General features: G+C 44.5%; 1 protein-coding gene across 1 annotated transcript in view; it reads right to left on the bottom strand.

The window, feature by feature from the left end:
- Nucleotides 1-237: 237 nt before the first annotated feature.
- The window catches only part of PERM1 (PPARGC1 and ESRR induced regulator, muscle 1), a 56,677-nt gene continuing 35,138 nt past the window's right edge, over nucleotides 238-21,776 (bottom strand). The window contains exon 2 of the mRNA XM_069610065.1: nucleotides 238-3,831. Coding sequence (XP_069466166.1) covers nucleotides 253-2,343 — 2,091 coding nt within the window. The 5' untranslated portion in view covers nucleotides 2,344-3,831 and the 3' untranslated portion in view covers nucleotides 238-252. The remainder of the gene's footprint in view (nucleotides 3,832-21,776) is intronic.

A 21,776-nucleotide genomic window follows, 5' to 3' on the forward strand; every position in this document is an offset into this window, starting at 1 on the left:
AATGCAGACAGGGCTTGGTGCACACTTAATATTTCTAGACACCCACCCTAACATTCAATTCTTTGTCACCATGGACCATATATACTCATTTGGCGAATCTGATGCGTGGATACATGTCTACAACATCTGTTCCTTTGTGGGGGTCTTACTGGGTTGGGAGGGTTTTAGAAGAGGGGCTGAGTCTCAGTGTAAGGACAGCTGTGAACATACCAGTACCCAATGCACAGACATCTTGAAAGAATTATACATATATTATATTTCTGCATAAATAACAAATGGCATAAAAATGGTACCTCTTAAGGCAATGGTCCTCCCTGAAGCTTCCGCCTGCTCCTGCAGATCCTCGTTGGTGGGCCTTGGGCTTATTAGAAGTGGAAGAAACTGTCTAGGGCCTCCATTCCTGATTTCGGTGCTAGCCCTGGGTGGGGCAGGCATCACGCGCACCTTTGTCCTTCGGGGCAGAAAAGACCTCCAAGCTGCTGCCACTCCTGTGCTCTTGGAGGACGGTGTGCCGAGGAAGATGCCAGGTTTTCTGGTTACGACAGTGCTTCCATCGTCGAAGAAATACTCATAGGCCTCTGGGAAGGAAATGGCGGTAGGACACTCCTCTGTACAGGGCTCACTGGCCGGCGGCACTGGTGGACGGGTCCTGCTGCACCAGACCCGCAGTGGTAGGTCCTGTTGCGCCACCTCTCCATTCTCTGGGCCCTCACAGAAGAAATACTCATAGAGTTCGGGGACAGTGAGAGGCTCCTTGCTGTCTGTTCCTGGAAACATCTCGGTGTCAGAGTTATTATCATTTTGCCTTTCGCCACCATTTGATTGTTCCTCTGGTTGAGCTTCGCAAAAAAAGAAGTCGTAGGTTTCAGGAAAGGTCATGGCAAAGTTGCCTGTGGTGGGTGCTTGGGTGTTAGGGGTATCTTGAGAAAATAGTCCCTCTGCGAGTCTTTCTGGCTCTTCCCAGTTCTGACTGGTGGCATCGACATGCACCCCCGAGCAGGTCATCAGTGCAGGGCCCGCAGCGTCCTCCTGTGCAATCTGCAGAGGACTTTTGTGCATCGATGTTATGTCTTTCTCTGGGACTCGATCGTCGTCGGTGGCTGAGTGCCCGACGGGTGTCCTATTTTCATCCATGGGGTCCCTCATAAAGCTATGGGGGCCGACACCTCTCACTCCCTTGCAGGTTGGAAGTGGCTCATTGACTGCTTCCTCCAATTCTCTCTTGTCCATCAGATCACTCTGGCTTGTTGCCCATAGACTCCTTGTATGCATGCCATTAAAGTCACCTTGCCCATCCAGTCCGTGCCAAGCTGGGCACTCTGCCTCCTTGACCTTTAGGCTTCCCAGGACAGGTGCTTGAGCCTGTAAACTCTCCTCAACCACCTGTTGCTCATCATGTGAACAGCGGATGCCGTCAGAATGATCTGCCTGTCCATTGCTCACTCCAAGTTGAGTTGCACGCGAGAGAGTGAAGTGGGCCAGGGTCTCGTGACTGACGTCCTCACTGGCCTGGGTCAGATCGGTGGCTGGTTTGGATACCAATTGCTGTGCATCCGGCAGCGGTAACATCCGCGCGTGGCCTAGAGCCATTTCAGCCACTGGGTCCCTTGAGAGAGGAGAGAATCCTGTACTCCATTCTGCTGGGCAATCACGGACTACTGAAGGGCAGGTTTGGAGACTGCCCTCTGGTGTCTGGGCCACATCTGGGCCATGTCCTGGAACCCCACACACCTCTACATCTGTGGTAGGAACCCCAGGCTGATAAACATCTGTGAATTCTTTGTGCACACCGTTTTGCCTGGTGTTGCAACTCCTGTCCTGCACATTGCCTTTGTCGCCACATGATCCAACCAAGCTGCTACTCGCATGTTGCACAACTATCTTTGACTTCTGAGTGTTGGGTAGTGGACCATGTGGCGTGTGGCTTTCCCACTCTGGTAAATCTGGCTGTTGTGGCCACAGTGCTTCCCTTTCACACAAGTACCTGCTAACCGAGCCTACTGAACCCTCCTCATCCTCGCTGCCTGAAAAAACATCTTGGTCACATTCCTCTGGGATCCGCAATTTACCATCATTTTGGTCTGAGTTGCCCCAGACTGTATGAGCCGTGCGGGCCAAGATTCGGGACCCCAGCTCCCCCGAGCATAGGCTAACCCGGATCTGCCTGCTTCTCGTGCTGCCGTCTTCCTCCTGCGGATTCTCCTCTGTTTCCTGGTCACTCAAAACCTGGTCATCCGCCGTCGCCAGTGAAGCTTCATCTAAGTCACACTCCTCAGCCTCAAAGAAAAAGTTGGCCCAGTCACGATCGTTTAGCTGAATGCTGTACTCAAAGTTATCCATCATTTAAAGGGTTACTCACCATCAGGAGGTCAATGTTTCAGGGATACATGCTGCTGCTTTGGAGTGGCAGGCAGGACAGAAGACAGTCCTTGAATGAAGGTGTCACATTCGATGCTTGTGCATACAATGCATCACACCCTTGAGACGGTGCTGCTACGCTGTGAGTCTGCCGGGTTGGATAATCTCGAGCGATAGCTCTGCTCTCTAATCTCCAAGGTCCAGTCTAGCAAAATCGGTGAACCCTGGCTTGTTGCTAAACTGTCCAAAGCTTACCATTTATGATTTGTGAAAAAGGCATGTATGGCTGTTGTCTGAGATGTAAGCATGTACATTTTGTGAAGCCAGATTGATAGGTCTTCTATCCATGGGGTGATCTGGCAAGTTCTATGAAACCTGGGGGATAGTCATTGTGTCCAAGGGGTTATCCAAAAAGGGCAGTGAATCCCAAGGGATAGCTTTGTTGTCTGAGGGCCAATCATGCACAGCCTGCGTTGGTTAACGGTGTAACTCTACTGGTTAAGGCATGAAGTCCACTAGATCCGAAAGCGATCTTATTTGTAAATCTCTAGTAGTGAATTTGACCCTACCCAGCCAATAGATTCCTATATTGGAGGGAGTGATATTGCCCTTCCTGGGGGCAGTTATTCCCTCATCATATGTTAGTTAAGGTGGCAGGCATTTGTTGGAGACATAGGATTTGGCCAGGTGCTCACACTAAGGATTGCATGCACAATAACTGTGTGTCCAGTAAGACTGTTCAAGAGCGCTATTCAATTAGATGTATTGAATGGTTGCAAAGGAGGCACCGCGTCTGTCTCTCGCAAGGGCTATTCAGGGTAGGCTGGAGGCATGCATGCTCCCGCTTCAGTTAACTGCACGACAGCTCCTGTGGGGAAAGCGGCACAACCAAGCAACAATTCGCTTCTATGTCCATCCCACTGCCGTAGCCCCAGTTCTCTGAGTTCCAAGTGATCCCCACTTTGCAGCGACAGGGTGGGTGTCTATCAGTCAATGAGATGTCTGTGGCGAGCATTAGACACATCTGTGGCGAGCATTAGACACATCCCCCAAAAACGAGAGCAAACCGTGGGTCTCAGGAATATTTTCAAGGGAGACTCTGCCAGAGGGAGCCCAGGAGTTAAAGTGGAAAAGCACACATGTGGCAGTGTGTCCGAGAGCATTTGAAGACAGGAGAGAGTTTCTGGATTACATTCCTACCCCACTGACATGGATTGACCTTATCGGCAGGTCTCCGGGTCTCTTTGCCAGGGGGAGACCAGCCGTGGTAGGTGCTGTTACTGCACAGAGTCTGACACAATGTCCTGCAGACATGCCAATCAACTTCTGTCTTTTAGGGCATAGTGGTGCTGATGGTGGACAGACAACATCGTTCCTTTTGTCTGTGGATTCCCGTAGGCTTGTTCAGACTGGGCAACACATGAAGGACACACGAGAGCAGGCGCTGACGACACATGACTCATACCCGGCAACCTATGGGAAGATACAACATCCACAATCAATGCAGGAAAAGACACCTTCCACTCCATATACAATGAGGAGAAATCCTTAATAAATTCTGTCATAGAAACCTCTCTTATTTTTTAAATAAAACCATAACAACAAGGAAAGGATCAGTCACAGCAGCTTCAGAATGCTCATGTCAATTACACAGCCCATCGTTAGCCCTCCCATCGACTACCACGAGAGGCCCCTACCGCCTCCCATTCCCACCCATCCCAAAGAATTCAGACACTTTCCTCCCATTGTCTCCAAATGTCGGCCGTCCTTGGGTAACCCCTGTGCTGCCTATATGCGTCGCTCCATGCACACACAAATGTTCATATCAGTCCCCCATTGTCAGAATTGAGGGCATTCCTGGGCCCCCCATTTCATGGCAATGTTCCGTTTGATCAATCCGATTGCTGCGGACAAAAACAACTTTTCATGCAAACTGATTCACAAATGATGAAATCCAAGCATAATATTGTTGACTCGCTCCGAGTCATTGCAGAGAAAGATGCTGAAGCGCCTGTAATCAATTCACATGGCACTGGATGCTAACGCTGGTGAAGTTTACTTGCCCTGTAACACACGTGAGAAGGGTACAAAAGTATGTGCAAAAGACGTTCAACTTGGTAAACAGAGTGCTCAGTCTGCTTATGAAGTTACAGACACCACACTTGATTCTGCCTGTAAATCAGGCAAATTATGTCCCATACAAACAAGTGTGGATATTCTTCCAAGTCACATTGAATCCTGCAGTTCTGTAGCAATTCCACAAGCTCCCTGCACAATGCTGGCGTAACAGAAATTGCGAGAAGTTTATGAACAAAATGAGTCACAAGAAATCATGTATATATGCTCTAATACAGGGGACCTATTACAACTACAAGATGAGAGAGATGTCGAAAACACAGTCATACACAGGGATTTATCAACAGTAGACGAGACCAAAGAGCAACAAGTGGAGAGTCTTGACTCATCAAAGTCTCCGATAATGTTTGACAAATCTCCTTCCTTATCTGGTAGTAAATCATTGTCCTTTGTGGCACCTACACCACGGTGATCTAAATTTAATGAAATGGTCGACGAACGACCATATTTAATTCGTGACCAATTTCACAACCAACAGCAACAGCGGTTTTCTTTCCCTGAGGCACCGGCATTGATCAATACATTATCTGCCATGAACACTGCTCTTCTCTCAGTAGCTAGACTTTATGAATCATTAGATGAGAAGGTAAATAATCAAACATCATCGTTGATGCAGCTACTCACAGAGGTACAAAAACCAGTGATATTGCAAGACTCCCTAGAGGAGAATATACTTAAACAAACCTCATCAGTTATGTAGTTAATACACGAGATAAAAAAAACTACTGGACTCAAAAAGGTTTGCGAAATCACGAAAAAAGTCCTGTAGTCACAGATGCAATTGCATCGGTAACCCAACAACGACAAGTCAAAGTGGTGAGTAAAGCAGGCCACCAACAAGACAAGCTTGGATCATTGGATATGGGTAATAGCCATCAAATTATAGTGATGCCCATAGTCGAACCAGTGGCAGTAGACTCCCAAAGGATACAAATTCCAACAGTTCGTGAAAAACCTGTTGAGGGGAAGTTGGGAGAATCTGCCATGAGAGGTTTGACAACTATAGCTATCCATGTTTTGCCCCTTAACAAAAACACTCTGGTGCCTGCTCCAAAAATAACGAAACCTTGTGCATCCTTTAATTTATTTGCTAATAACATAAATAAATTAGGGACCAAGGAGTGTATGCCAACACCACAATCAAAGAAATCAATCACACAACTGAAAAAGACCTGCTTGATAAATTCCTCTAAAACAAGGAAGTTCATGAAAATAGTTTCCGCAGCCATGAACAAAAACACCATTAAAAAAAAAACAACAATCTCTCATCAACCTAAGTGTCAACCATCAGATTATAAACCTTTAGATGATTTGGCTGCGCTAGTAGCGACAGTTCCTTGAAAGATGCCCCCTGTCAATAATTTGGCTAAACCAGCTGAGCAACCGCAAATAAAAGAAAGTACTGAGCCCGACAAACTATCAACAATGAACACCACTATAGAAGAATTACGAGATGAAATAAGATCATTTATAGCGTTATATTTAAACCAAAATCAGGAGTCATCGCAAAATGCGATATATAATACAGGGGATCAGTTGGCCTTTCCTAATGTAAACCAGCTCTTACAAGGACCCAACACCTCTCAGCGAGGATCTGGTGGTATATCTAAAAAACTGGATGATGTCAAAAACTCTAGTGAGTCATTAGAAAATTGACAACCCATATCGACAAAGACAGTACATAGAACTACTTCTGTGGGTGTAAAAAAGAACTGGGGTCACTATAAAAATCATTATCGACTCACTTTAAAAAGCAGAAGTCATCCATACCTGAAATATGATCTGAATCGAACCAGCATTTTAAATATATGTTCAGAAATACCTTTGCTAGATGATATGACCTCGGCCGACATTGACTTGATCGAATTCATAGATCATGGCGATCTTGGAGTGGTGAGAATATACTTACATTCAAGAGTGATCTTAAATACACTCTGGCAAGCAAGAACACAGCCCTTTATAATTAGGGCTTCCTTCTGAACCAAGATATACTTCCTAATACAGGCCCTGAAACATCACAAGAACAAAGTAGATCAAGAACCTATGGTTATTCCTTTAATCTACAGCCAAAATTAGACCAGAGACCCGAGCTACAGGAGAAATGGTCCAACCGAGAACATGAACGCAAATTATAACAACCCTTGCAAGATGATTCAATTACTTTACTTTCCTGGAATACGTGAGGCCATAGGCATTTTATCAATACTAAATTGAAGGATTTACTTAGCTATGATATAATCGTGTTCCAGCAAAGTTGGCTTTTGGCAACTCCTATATGGGAGTTATACAATATAATAACTATCCCTGCAATATCACAGGCACAAGGGCGGCCAATGGCAGGCCTCCTGATGGCCTTTAAGAAGGATAAAAACTTTAAAATTCAATCTTATGAGTCCCACTCCTCTTACATACAAGTTGTTAAGGTACAAAGGGGTTGCTTTACCCTTGCTATAATCAATATATATTGGCGGAAAAAGCACTTAGCCTCTGACATGTTTTTTGAACAATTAAATGCCATCTTCGACATATTATTTATAAATTCTTTAATAAATCATATTCTCATAATGGGAGATTTAAATCTTCATTTAATAACCCGGATGGTTCATAGATTGCAACAGATGAACAACGATGGACCACACTTATGGCAAAAAGAACCTACATAATGTTGAATGGTAATCTTCCGGGTGATACACCACCTCGTATGACATGGCATAGAGAGGCCCAACAGGCAATTCTTGATTATATTTACGTGGACTCTGACTTTTTCAATAGAGTGAGAACCTTCAACAAAAAGAGTACCCCATTGAGTTATCACAATCAGTTGTGCTTGACATGGGAATGGCCCGATAATGGTCCCAATAACATCTCAAATTCCCATATGGCAAACATAGTAGTTAACAACGCAGGAAATCGAATTAGGTGGAGCAAAACAAGGCTAGCTCAATATGAACAAATAATAAAAAAGGTCCAACATGGCAATGGAGAACAGGAGCACGATTGCTATTTAAGATCTATGCAAATATTTAAGCAGGGAAGATCAAACCAGCAGCCTACTGGTAATGGACATCTCCATGCATTTAATTACGACGTAAAGACAAAAAAGACTCAACTACGCCAAGACATTCGAAATTTAAAATTTGCTTTGCCCCATTTAAGACCCCTCTTGACAAAAATATTGAAGTCAGCCTATAAAAATTGGCTTATAGGTCGAAGGTCAATTCGTTATCAAAACGATAGTGAGTCAATGATACAGCAAATTATCCTGAAATCCTCAGGTGGCATTTGGAATTTGTTAAATGGGGTGTTACACAGAAAGCAACTGGCAGTTCAAATCAATCCCATAACGGAAACTGCATGGAGAGCCCACTATCATAGTGCTTACATGGCCCCATTCCCTGATATGGAAGTTGACATTAGTGGTATGAAACATGATCATCAAATGCTTCTTGATGTGGATGATATAAAGCAGTGTATAGCTAAGTTAAGCCGTTTGTGTGCTGCTGGCCCTAATGGCCTTCACAATTGCATACTACAAAGTTATGCGAATGAATGGGCGCAAATATTATACCATATACTTTTGAATATCATGGAAACTGGGACAATCCCACTCACATGGAAGCAATCAATAATTTTGCCAATTTTCAAGAAGGCCAATCGAATGGATCTGACATCGTACCGACCAATTGCACTTCTTGACTGTCTAGGCAAGATTTTTGCACGTTTAGTATTGGATACATTCAACAAATAGCTAAATGTAAGCAACCTGAGGGATCAATTCCAGACAGGTTTTGTCCCAGGTTTGGCCTTTGTTGATTTCCGGTCAGCATTTGACGTAGTACCTAGAGAATTGTTGTATAAAAAATGAATGGACCAAGGTTGTCCATGGTATATTTTAAAATGGATAATCGAATTTCATACAGTACAGCCATTCAGATACAGCTAAGGAATGATGGTCTTGTCTCCATGCCAATAGTGACACAATGTGGGCTAAAGCAAGGTTGTTTATTGGCCTTGGCATTGTTCAACCATTTTATAGCAGATATTAAGGCTAGCTTTGAAGGACTGACAACCGACGAACTTAAATTACAAGAAATACCCATAAAGTGGTTATTATATGCTGATGATATGATACTATTATCCAAAACACCTATTGGTTTAAAGATTATGCTAAATACACTGGACACATATGCCAGAAAAAACTGCATAAGTATTAATACAACCAAAACACAAGTAATGCAATTTGGAAATGCAAAACAAAGAAAGACTCAACATCTGTGGTAGTTACAGGAAACCAATATACAAACGTTAACATCATCCAATTATTTGGGAGTTTGTATTAATAACCATCCACTGGATGCTCCTTATATTGAGAATATAAAAACCAAACAATACACAGCTCTGTCTCAAAGTGAATTATAAGAGCAAAATACTGCAAATTTTCCATACAACCATTGATCGTGTATTATAAGGAGAAATGAGTACCAGTAATGCTTTATGGTACGGAATCTAAAAGATGGCAACCATACACCTACTGGGCGAAGATAGAAAGTAGATACTGGAAAAAAGCTCTACATTTACCAACATCAGAATCACTCCCAATGATTAGACACAAATTGGGCCTTATTTTGCTATACGCTATGTATAAATGGAAGTTATGCTCTATGTATAGAAAATGTGTTAAAAATGAAGTAGACAATGGACTGCTAAAATTATTCTCGGCTCACTTGCTTACATCAAATGAGGAGTTTGCAAGGACTTGGTGGAATAAGGTGCAAAAAGTAATGCATGGAGCAGGAATATCAGAACATGTATTGATAGAAAATCCCAAAAAAGCTAAGCAGAAGTTGTGGGAACAGGGTTGGATAAGAACTAGAACTTTGTGTATGCTCTATCAAAAATTAATTCAAAACCCATTTGTACTTAAAAAATATGGCTTCCCAGAGCCCTATTTAATACAATCACCAAATCCTAGCCATCATGCAGAATTTTTGCACTTTAGATTAAATATCTGGCCGACCAAGGTCATGCTCTCTAAATGGAAAATCATATCACAAGGCGACCTGAGAATTCGCCTTTGTAACAAGGAGGACGAAATGCTACAACATTTATTGGTAGGCTGTGTGGAATTGGTGACAGCAAGGAATAAGGAATTCAAATGTTATTTTGAAGATCATATAAACCTAACTGCAGAACAGTTATGGCTAGCATTATTACATACCAACAAGAAATCGGTGAGATATGCTATTGTTAGATATTTTCCTAACATTGGGATCAAGGAAAAGACAAAATACATGTAACATTTTAATTTAGTTTGGTTTGATAAATGTAATAGTTTATTTAATCCTCTGTTTTATAACTATCCCATTATTTTCCTTTTTTTAAAATTGTTTTATATGTGAAAATGTAAAATTATGTAATTATTGCATCATGTTTTGAAATTTTATGTTGAAAGGTCAAAAATGTTTCTTGTTTCAAACAACAATAAAAAAATAAAAATAAAAAAATAAAAATTTTCATATTGATTATGTGAGGTCTCAACCCATATCCCGAGGAGTAATAGTTTAGGGTCTTGTAGTATCTCCGTACCTAGTACCTTTTGAAGTTCATTGCAGCACTTTGACCAGAAGAGTCGAATCCTTGGACAGCCACAGAGAGTGTGTATAAAGTGTCCCTCCTCGGCCCACTCATCTTAAACATTGTGGCCCAGCTGCACACCCCAGCGAAACAGCGAGACCCTGGGATAATACACCCTGTTAAGGATTTTGAGTTGCACCAGACATAGTCTGGAAGACATTGCCACTTCCCTGGGAAACATCAGGGCTTGCACCCAGATTTCCGGTTAGATGGGCCCCACCTCCACCTCCATTTTGCCTTAAAATGGGAGAGCTCTGGGGACACAAAAGCTGTTATGGCGTGGTATAGCGTGGAGGTGACCTTAGTAGTTATGTATTCTGTAAGAACGTTCCTCTCGAGGGGGGAGCACCGTGGTATATCAGGGTGGTTTGCTAACTGCGTGTGAAGTGCGTGCGATATCTGCAACTAATGGTATTGTTCCATGTCTGACAAGCCGAACCACTGCTGTAATTCAGACAAAAAAGAGATGGAACCCACTGGTTTTGATTCCTGCATCCACCCATTCAGGAAGTACTGCCAGTTTATTCATCTCAGGCAACAAGAAGTTCGCCCAGAGAGGCTGTGCCAGGTTTAATTTATCCTCCCACCTAATGTATTTGTGGGCTGCCCTCCACACCTGTACTATGTGTTGTGTCATAGATGGAAGGGACAGCCATTGCGCCTGTCGGTACAGATAGCAAAGTGGAGTTGCACCCTCTAACCCCAGCTTTTCTGCTCGAATATGAGGTAAATTTGGATCCCTGTTTATTATCTTGTTAATAACTGCTATTTGTTCTGACCAATAGTAGGACCGGATATGTGGTAGTCAGATTGAACCCTCCTAGTTCAACCGCTGTAGTGTGTTCAGGGATATCCGTGGTTGTGCACCACCCCATAAAAGTTCCTGCAAGGCTGAGTCTATTCTCTTGAACTCTAGGTCGGGGATCTGCAAGGGAGACCTTTTGCAAGATATATAGGAAATGTGGTAGTGCCATCATTTTGAGAAGGGCGCCCCTCCCTAGCAGGGATAAAGGGAGAGATGTCCAATGGTGGACATCTAGGAGGAAACTGTCGGCGATTGGATGTAGATTGCAGATGAGGTACAGCGCGTGATCAACATCGACACGAGCGCCCACCTATCCAAACCCTCCTTTTCCACTCGGTATGGGCAGTCCGGGGGGATTGCTAGATCAGCGCCCTGAACTAGGAAAAGTATAGATTTACCCCAGTTGACTCGCAACCCTCCAAACGTTTCATATTCCTGCAACCGTTGTGTCACTATGGGACAGAAATGGGCAGTGGTACCTAGGTACACCAGCAAATTATCTGCGTAAAGTGAGACTTTGTCCGCTCACCCCATTAGCCAACGAAAACCCACCCATGACCCATAGTGGCAAAGCTGTGCAGCAAGGGCCTCAATTGCAATTATAAACAGCAAGGGGGACAATGGGCATCCTTGGCGTGTACCCTGCCCCAACGGGAAGGTCCTAGAGATCTTACCATTCACTCTCACCTCCATCATCGGGGACTCATACAGAAGCCAGACCCAAGTCATACAATTGTCACCAAATCCCATTCTGCCCATGATTTCCCAGATACTACCCCACACCACTGATTCAAATGCGTTTTCAAATTCTATAGCTAGCAGTGCTAGTGGTTCCTGGATGATGGGGCCCGTTCCAGCGCCAACTGCAGCCGCCGAATGTTCATGTGGGTCGACTTGTCCAGCAGGAATCTGCACTGGTCAGGGGGAATGAGTGTCGAAATAACTGGTAGCAGGTGGTTTGCCAGTACTTTAGCGAGTACCTTTGCCTCACCATTAATCAGTGAGATAGGCCTGTATGACCCGCAGAGCTCTGTGGGGTTTAGATTGTTTGGGGAGGGCCACAATGCTGGCCTTCCAGTGATCTTGGGGAACGATGGCTTGCTCCCTGCAATTTTGAAACATATTGTGTAAGGGGTTGACCACTATTTCTCCGTTATTCTTCCAGATCACAACCGAGAATCCATTGGGGCCAAGCGTTTTAACAGAAGGAAGCTGGGTGATGGCGATGGCAATTTCATCCTGGGTGATATCAGCTTCCAGCTGTGAACGCTGGGTCTCTGACAGTTGGGGGAGTTTTAAGTTGTCAAGCGTAGTGGTGCCCCGTGGCCCACATGGGCTCTGGTAGAGGTCTGCGTAGTAGTCAGCCAAAGGCTCGGCTATGCCTTCATCCATCCTCGCCATCTCCCACCCGCTGTTCTTTATTCCGGGCCTGCCAGTGTCCCTCATCCCTCCTCTTAAGACAAGCCAACATTTTAACCACCTTATCACCCGATTCATAAATGCGACTGCGCATTTCCGAGCGGGCCTGCTTGGCGTTATCCACGGAGAAATTGAGAAGTACACCTTTGGCTTTGAGGAATGACTGGTGCGCTTCAGGAGAGCCTAGGGCCAGGTATTCTGTCTGCCACCTTATAGCCTCCTCCTCAGCTTCCCTAAGGTGTCGGAGCTGGGCCTTCCTTTGGGCTGCCACCCATGAGATCATCTCCCCCCCCGGGTGACCATTTTATATACCTCCCACAGAGTCACTGAGCTGTCCACCGAGCCATCGTTAATGTCAAAGTATTCTGTGGGCCTGTGGTGAATGTGCTCCACAAATTCGGGTGCCCAAATATCCGTTCAGATGCCAGCTCGAGGAGGGCCTTGCTGTGATGCCCCGGACCTCAATCACCAGCGGGAGTGCTCTGAGACCCCGCGGGCCAGATAGTATGCGGCCGTCACTCTATGCATGTCCTGCTGCGGGAGAAAGAAATAGTCCAGCCTTGAAAGAGAGGTGTGGACCCCGAAGTGAAACGAGTATCCGCTTTCCCATGGATACAAATCCTTCCAAACATCACAAACACCCAACGTTGAGGAGAATGCAGCTAACTTGGTAGGTACATCTGGATTTCTACCTCACAGGTGTGTGGAGTCTGGTTTCACATCCATGACGTCAATAAAGTCACCACCGAGGGTACACAGGTCTGCCTGGTGGTTTGAGAGTAAGGTCTGAATGTCAGTGAGTAGTTCTGCAGAGAGTGGTGGCGTGGCAGAGACCGCCAGGATGCCGAGAGCAATATCCCATATTGAGCCCATTAACAGGACGAATCTACTCTGCGAGTATTGTTGCACTACTCACATTTGAAGGGGGAGGTGCTTCTGAAGCGGAAATAATTTGCCCCTGGGCCCCGTGGAAACACCAGAGTGCATTGAGGTCTTGTGATTCGTTCTGCAGAAGAACACACATCTTGATCCAGCCATGTGTGTTTCGTGGAGTAGGTCAACATCAAGGGAGTGCCTATTAAGGAGTTGTAGGACTAGCCTCCATTTAATGCCCGAGCCGAGGCCATCAACAGTCCATGTGAGGAACTTAAGGGGTCTCACTCCTATCCCGGCCATATAACTTTACATGTTGACCAACTATGTATGTGAATGGTGTAGTGTTTAAATATACAAGAGCACCTGTCTTATTGTGCAAGCAATTGGACGTGGTGACCCAATCCAGACAAACTAGAACCAAAACATCCCAAATTCCCCTAGACCCGTACTCCACCCCCACCCGAAGTACCTGTCACCCGAACATGCCGAGTACCAACTCTGAGGCTCAGAAAGGAACAGGAAGAAAAGAACAAAAGAAAGGAGGGGGGTTTGCTTTTGCCGCCACTTGGGCCTCTTCATCAACGTCACCTTAAGGAGATGGACGTAAGGGATAACAGTACAGGTAATCATGATACGAGGTGCAGCCCTTAGTGACTGCAATGTTCTCATCCCTTTTCGTGCAAGGGTTGGACATCCTCCACTGGTCTATATGGAACATTGTTGTGGACATTTGTAGATCTAGACAAGGGCGCGTGACTTCTGCAGCGACTGTTTCGCTGTTGCTGCGCTCACTGCTGTGCCTACCTCATTTGCCCACTTCTTCATCCGCATCCACACGAGCTCTAATAGGAACTGAGAGTTCGCTATTGCGGAGCACTGGGAACTGGAAAACAAAGCCTACTCCTTTAAGCGACTGGAGTCTCGAGGCCCCGCCCATCCAGGAAGCAGGAACAAAACACAGACCGAGCCGCCCTTGCGGCGATAAGCCCACGCTAGACAAGGGCGCGTGACTTCTGCAGCGACTGTTTCGCTGTTGCTGCGCTCACTGCTGTGCCTACCTCATTTGCCCACTTCTTCATCCGCATCCACACAAGCTCTAATAGGAACTGAGAGTTTGCTATTGCGGAGCACTGGGCACTGGAAAACAAAGCCTACTCCTTTAAGCGACTGGAGTCTCGAGGCCCCGCCCATCCAGGAAGCAGGAACAAAACACCGACCGAGCCGCCCTTGCGGCGATAAGCCCACGCTAGACAAGGGCGCGTGACTTCTGCAGCGACTGTTTCGCTGTTTGCTGCTCTGCTGTCTGCTGGCAGCAGAAAATAGGTTCTTATCCTTAGCGCCCCCAAAGTCCTCTGTGGTCACAATGAGACGATCGAGTTAGAGGAGCTGCACGACACACTGCAGATGGAGCCGCTCCCAGATAATGTCCCAGAGGCGGTGCCGATAGACGGCGGACCGCATACCCGCAATAGACTACAACAGTTAAAGCGGCAAAAACTGAAGACTTCAACTGCAAAGGTAAGCCCTCAAAACTGCATTGTCACTACAGCCCTACATACCACACCCTTAAGCCACCAGAAACATCTGCTGTACCAATGCTAACACAAATTTCAATCCCGGCCCCCGCTCTAGTCCCGGGCTCACCTCCGGGACGAGCTTCTGACCTGACTTCACCGCATAAGACGCAAGTTAATACGCTCTCAGAGGCAGAGATAGAGAGACCAGCGACTCAAATAGGTTCAGAAGCCTGCATTCAATCGGCACCCAAAGGCGTACTTTTGAAAACTCCGGGCGAGACTATGAATGAAAACAGAACGACCAACAAAGACGAAAAAGTGACATTGTCAAAAGACAGTGCTAAAATCCATCCCTCTAACCAATCAAAGCACGCCCAAGTAGCAAACATGAATATAACAGATAATAATCAAAGATCGGAAAAGCGACTGTCCTCCACTCTGCGTCCTCCATCAATTTATCTTGACGCATCAGATGTCACCTTTGACTTCGAAATAACCGATGCCGATCTATTAGCTATACGCTCACCGTCAGAGAATATACAAATAACCCCCAGCCGGCTCCTGACACAAAAGAATGCTGCTTCGCAATCCCTTAACTCAACATTGCTTAACGAAAGATCATCCATTGATGAACCGGGACTAGGAAAAAAAACAGTACCTCCTCAGCCGATAAGGGATTGCTAAAAAGCACTAATGCAGGTGAAAATAACAAATACGCCTCATTACCTCTTAAAGTTCCTGCAAAATCAAATCATGAAGTAAAAATGGACAAAAAAGAAATGGTGGATGTTCGACCTTCAAACGAAGTTGGAACTGTAGAGTCTGTAAATATCACCACGTCCTATGAGGAGGTGGCGAGGGAAGCGCATCTGACAGAACGTCTAAAGGCAGATTTCGTGCTGATGCGCGATAGCCTAAATGAAAGCTTCGCAAACAAACAAGATGAAAAATTAGATAAACAACGAAAAACAAGTACTACAATCAAGGATGCGCCCTTTCTAGGCAAGAACCCACGATTGCGGAAAGATTCAGTTCCGGTTGCCCGGCTAATAAACTTAGATTCAACTGACGTCTGTCAAACGATAGGTCATCAAAGCAGTGCAGATGGCCTATACGGAAACAGAGATGACACAAACACAAAAAAGAAACAGCAGACCCAGGAACAGGCAATCATCCAGAAGTTGAACACACTGGAGACTCCACGGAAATAAAAGGAACCATCTCCATCGCCGCAGGGCTACAAATTCATAACAATGTTCTGGCTGCCCCCTCCATTGCTTTAATGCCATTTATGAAATTATATGAGGCATTAAATGAATCGATACGAGACCAAAACTCCTTGATCTGTTCAACCAACAGTAAGTTACTTGAATTGGAAAAATTCAATGAACATCTTGTACAACGCCTCAACGCAGAAGCTGCTGCTTCCCATGGATGGCACTCTCGCCTAAATGAAATAACGAAAAGAGAAGTACAGGAAAAAGTTGATTTGAGTGAAGCAATAATAGAATGCACAAAGTGGATTAGGCACAACGTTGTAGTACAACCGCGTGACAATTTGCCGGCTAACAAATGCACTTGTCAAATGTCGGCCGCGGAGGCGCCGAGGTCGCCGCAAAGAAACACCCAGCCAAAGGCACATGTAAACACAGAAGTGCCAGTAAACGACGAAATTGCACACGAGGCAAAGAAATCATTAAAGGCCAACAACCGGAAAAATAATCAGGATAAAAAAGGTGTAAAAGAAAATCCACAACCAAAGGAAGGAGGAAATACAGGAAATGAAAGGCCCTTGCTAGCAGTAAAGGATCTGCTAACTCCGCAACAACCAATTGCTGAGCCTGCTCGTGTACAAATCAACAACTCAAAGGAACCTTCAAACTCAGCAGTTCCCCAAGAGTTGAAAGGACAACCGACGTTGGTGGTTCCAAAAGTGTCCTTTGGAATTTTCTCTGGCTCTGCAAAATCGTTTGAGGCCAAAACTGCAAACCCGGCCTTGCTGAAAAGTAAACTAATCAAAACACAAAAAACTACTGCTAAAGGGCCCCCACTAAAAAGAGCATGATCAAATGAGGCAAAGAAGTTTATTAGAAATTTGACAACTCCACCGCGCCTCGAGGCAGCAACATCAACTGTAGCTGCAAATGCTATAGAAAAGTCGAAGAACAATACTAACAGTGTTCAAATTCCACAAAAACCCAAATACATATCAATAAAACGAAGACAAGTCTCCTTGTCCTCCTCGTCTGCAAATGAGACACATACCTCGATTGATTTATGCAACCTATCTACACACTCAATTGATGATGAGGACGCTTTGGGAGACTTTGAGGAAACAACAGAAGACGGCCCAGAAATACTTTATGATGCCGAGGCCAAACTGAAGATAGGTAAAAAAAATCAGCATCGGCATGGCACTCCACGAAATCCTTCTAGAAACCTAGCGGTATCAAAAATAAAACCCACACATCGATAAAGAGGAATCATCATGGGTAAGACGGAAAGCAGTATCGTCAATTGCTCCCAAAACAACAAACTTGAACCCGAAACAAACAACAACACAATTGCAAAAACAATCGCATCGAAAAACTAAAGAAAAAATCTCCACCCGAGAGTTTGTGAACTCCAACTGGGTAAGTTTGGAACTGGAAAACATCTTGGAAGATAAGAACGAAGTCAATCTCAACAGAGCAAATGTAATGAGATTATTACATTATATACCAGCTTTACGCAATTTAACATCTGATGATATTGCAATCGTAGAATATAAATCTGAAGCAATATCAGATTGGGTGATCCTTCATATGAAGTCGACAAAACTTGCAAAACCTCTTATTGACGCCAAGGACGATTTACTATTCTTTGGCTTCGATCTATCGATATGCGAAGAGGAAAATTCACACAGATCTAACACGCCCACCAACAAATGCTCAACGAATACAAAAAATGTGAATCGAGTAGAACTGTGGAAAGAGCTGAAAGCCCAATCTGATCCCATAAACGCTCCAAGAAACACCAGGAAAAACGATTAGGATAAAGAAGGGTCAAGAAGCTTGGCCCAGTTACTAACGTCATGGAACACTCATGGCTTCGCTCATCTTTTTCAAGGACAGTGCCATAATCAGCTAAAAAGCACAATAATCTGTCTGCAGGAAACATGGCTACAAGAAACACCCCCAAGTGATGGATATTCCATCTATCTAAATGCAGCCGGGAAAAGCCTATTTGGAGGTCCTTTCTCCGGATTAATAACCATGATTGATAATGCAGCAGGATGGAATGTAATAAGAATGTCCAATCCAAATCTTTTTGTGCAGGCTCTAGTTATAGAGAGGAAAAACAACAACAATGACAACATCCCCAATCAACAAATGCTGATCATAAACACTTATTGGAATCAGGCAATGATAACAGATCCCACTTATTTAGCGGCCATTACCTTGCAAATTGATGAATCCCTAGACGAATATGACAATCTGTTTATTCTAATATGTGGCGACCTAAACTATTCGTGGTTTGATGATGCTAAAATACGCAAAAACTTAGATAGGATCAAAGTGCCTACTGAAACGGCAGACCGAGGGACTAAGTGGGAATACAAACTAACACAACGCCATTACATGATGCTAAATGGATGCACTAAAGGCGATATTCCAGCAGGAGACACTTGGCACCGTGGAGAATCAAAAAAAACTCTCGATTATATATGGGTATCTGAAAATCTACATGCATATATTGGAAAGTTATCTATAAGACATTCTGCAAAAAGCGACCACAACGCTCTAATACTTCTTTGGGATGTACAAAATGTAAAACAGTTGAAATATAAATGTCCATTAAGTATAAACCAAGGACAAAATGGGATATGAATAAACTCTAATCAAATTACTAATCTGACAAAAAAATGTACCCAAATGAATATGAGAGACGTGGAAGTTAACTACATACCCTTGCTGACGCAATTTACTAAAAATGCTCAAAAACACAATTTGACAATACCAAAGAGCAAACATCCTTTCGACCCAGTGTTAAATGAGGCGAAGAAATCCCTAAAAAAGGACTTGAGGCTTTTAAAGAAAGCCGGTGGAATAAATCAACATCTGCTGACGACCAAGAGGCGCTTGAAATACCGAAACTGGCTAAAGTCATGCAACCAGATACGGCTACAATCACAAGCTGAATACATGTTACAACTAATTATTCAGAACAATACGCGGAACATCTGGCAAATTATTAACTCAGATCATTTAAACCAGGCATTTGCGCTATCTAATGGTGTAAGCGAATCAGAGTGGGTAAAAAATTACTCCAACGTTTTTAATAACCAAAATTTAACATCTACTCCATCAATAATAACGGAACCCTGTGACTGGTCAGTAACGGAAACTGTGAAGGACATTGAAAATGCTATCCAACATCTAAAGACCTCGAGAGCAGCTGGGCCCGACGGCATTTCCAATTCAATGCTAAAAGCCAACAAAGAAAACTGGGCGAAATTTATTAAGGTGCTATTCGATCAAATAGCACTAGTAGCAAAAATCCCAGATTCTTGGCGGAGTGCGATCGTGGTCCCAATTTTCAAAAAGGGCAACCGTGAAGATCCAATAAATTATCGTCCAATTGCCCTATTAGATACCACAGGAAAAATCTTTGCATCCTTTCTTCAGCAGAAAATCGCAAATTGGGCTAACAGTGCCAACATAATTGATGAAAGACAAACAGGCTTCACAAAAGGAGTCGGGGTGGAGCTCAACTTGGTACTGTTGAACATAGCGAAATTGGAAACCCAACGATGCAAAAAAAGACTTTTTCTTGCGTTTGTTGACCTGAAACAGGCATTTGATAGTATAAACCGTGAACTCCTGTGGAAAAAACTCAAGATATGGGGTTGCCCATTAGACCTATTATCGCCACTTACGGCATTGTACGCTAATACCAAAATTAGAGTGCGCTTAAATGCCGAGGGCACCTTGTCTGATGAAATAAAAACATCTAAAGGCATAAAACAAGGCTGTCCTCTGGCGGCTCTACTGTTTAAACTTTTTATCTCTGACCTCCCAGTGGCACTTGAAAAAACAAAGACCTTTCCACCTAAAATTAATGGCAAGCCCATAAGTCATGTGATCTATGCCGATGATTTAGTACTCCTAGACTCAACGGAAATTGGGCTTCAACGGCTATTGACAACACTGCAAGCCTACTTAGTCGGAAACCAGCTTGAAATAAATGTGACGAAATCCCAGATCATTGCAATTGGCACAAATCCAGGGATAAAGAAAAAGAGTTTCAAGTGGAAGGTACAAGATGAGTCCTTGGCTAAAGTCGAAGCCATCCGCTATCTAGGAATTTCCTTCAACATCTCGATAAGAGAATGGAGCTGGATAAATGACATAACAACTCGCATGAAAACCTTCACACAACAAGGAGCAAAATTGCACGCTAATTATGGGCTCTTCTCTCTCCAACCTATAATAACGTTCTACTTGCAAAAGGTTGCGCCAGCGATCTGTTTCGGAACCGAAGCTGGCTGGAACATTGATGAAAATATCTGGCCGACCCTAGAGGGTCTGTTATGGAGAAAAATCATGAAACTTCCACAAAGTACATCTATGGTAGCAGTAAGACACAAACTTGGCCTGGACTCTTTACATTCGATGATTCAGTGGAAATCAATATTAGTATTGCGCAAAATGCGCCTGACGCCAACCGCAAAATCGTATCAAATACTACACAAAAAAAGCACAGATCCGTCAGCATTCTTACTAAATATCTGGGAGAAGAAAATACTGAAGATCCTAAAAGCAGCAGATCTAAGTTTGTCTCTAGTCCTGCAAATTCCACAAGAGGCGAAAGTCAAATTTAGGAACTGGTACTGGATAACAAACATAGAAAAACGTAGCCATCTATCATCGGCAATTGATCTGGGAACTTCGTGTCAAAAAATAGGTGAACCACCAAGATACCTCAGCAAATTTCCTTCTCGATATCATCGGAACCAGTTCCTCAGACTACGCCTAAACCTCTATACCACCAATGAGGTTCTATGGAGAAGAAAAGACGGAAACACGCAAAGTGACAAATGTCGCTTCTGTGCAACAAGCATTGAAACAAGCAAACATCTGATAATAAGATGTCCCAAAATAGTAGCTCAGCGTTCACTTCACCTTGGGAGTTACGCACCAAAAAATGGGAACATTTGTAGATCGAGAGGGGGGTGACCGGGGAGGCCATGACTGTGGAGTGTAGTCAAACCTGCTTTCGGCAGAGCCCTGCCCACCCTCTAGGTGTTGTTCAACCTATACCCAGGTCTCACAGGGATCTATAAAGTGGTGGGAGGATCCATTGCGATATATCTTGAGCTGTGTCGGGAACAGCATGCCGTACTTAACACAGAGAGTTTAAAGTCACCTCTTCAATGGGTCAAGGGACTGTCGAGCTTGTGGCACCTCTCTTGTGTAGTCTGGGAAGAATGCAATTTTGGATCCATTGTAGGTGGATCCATTGTAGGTGACTGGCCCCATATCGCAGGCCAGATGGAGTAACGCATCCCTGTCCCTATAGTTGAGTAATTTAGTGATCATCATGCATGGGGCAACCCCTGGCGTAGGCCTCCCTTTGGGCATTCGATGGGCCCTCTGAACCGGAAAAAAACTTTTTGGGCGCCACCAGGTCAACCAGCCATTGTTCAAGAAAGAATTCCATGCTTCTGATTTTTCAGGGAGCCCCAAGATGCAAATGTTGTTGCGCCAGGAGCGGCTCTCCCCCTCGTCCACATGGCCCTCTACCACCCGGAGGCGTTGCACCATCTTTGACAATTGGCACTCCGTACTTGTCAGGACGTCTTTGCTGCCAGATATGCACTGTTCAGCTTCCCCCATGCGAGAGGATAATTTATGGAGATCATGGGCCTCATTACAAGTGAGGCAGAACGGGTTAACGGGACCCGCTAAAGGGGGCGGACCCGTTAAACCCGTTCCGCCTCATTACAAGCTCCCCTCGCGGGACCCGGTAAGTAACGCCTGGTCAAACCA

The sequence above is a fragment of the Ambystoma mexicanum genome, chromosome 8, assembly GCF_040938575.1.
Source record: "Ambystoma mexicanum isolate Mex_15411 chromosome 8, UKY_AmexF1_1, whole genome shotgun sequence".
Taxonomy (NCBI): domain Eukaryota; kingdom Metazoa; phylum Chordata; class Amphibia; order Caudata; family Ambystomatidae; genus Ambystoma; species Ambystoma mexicanum.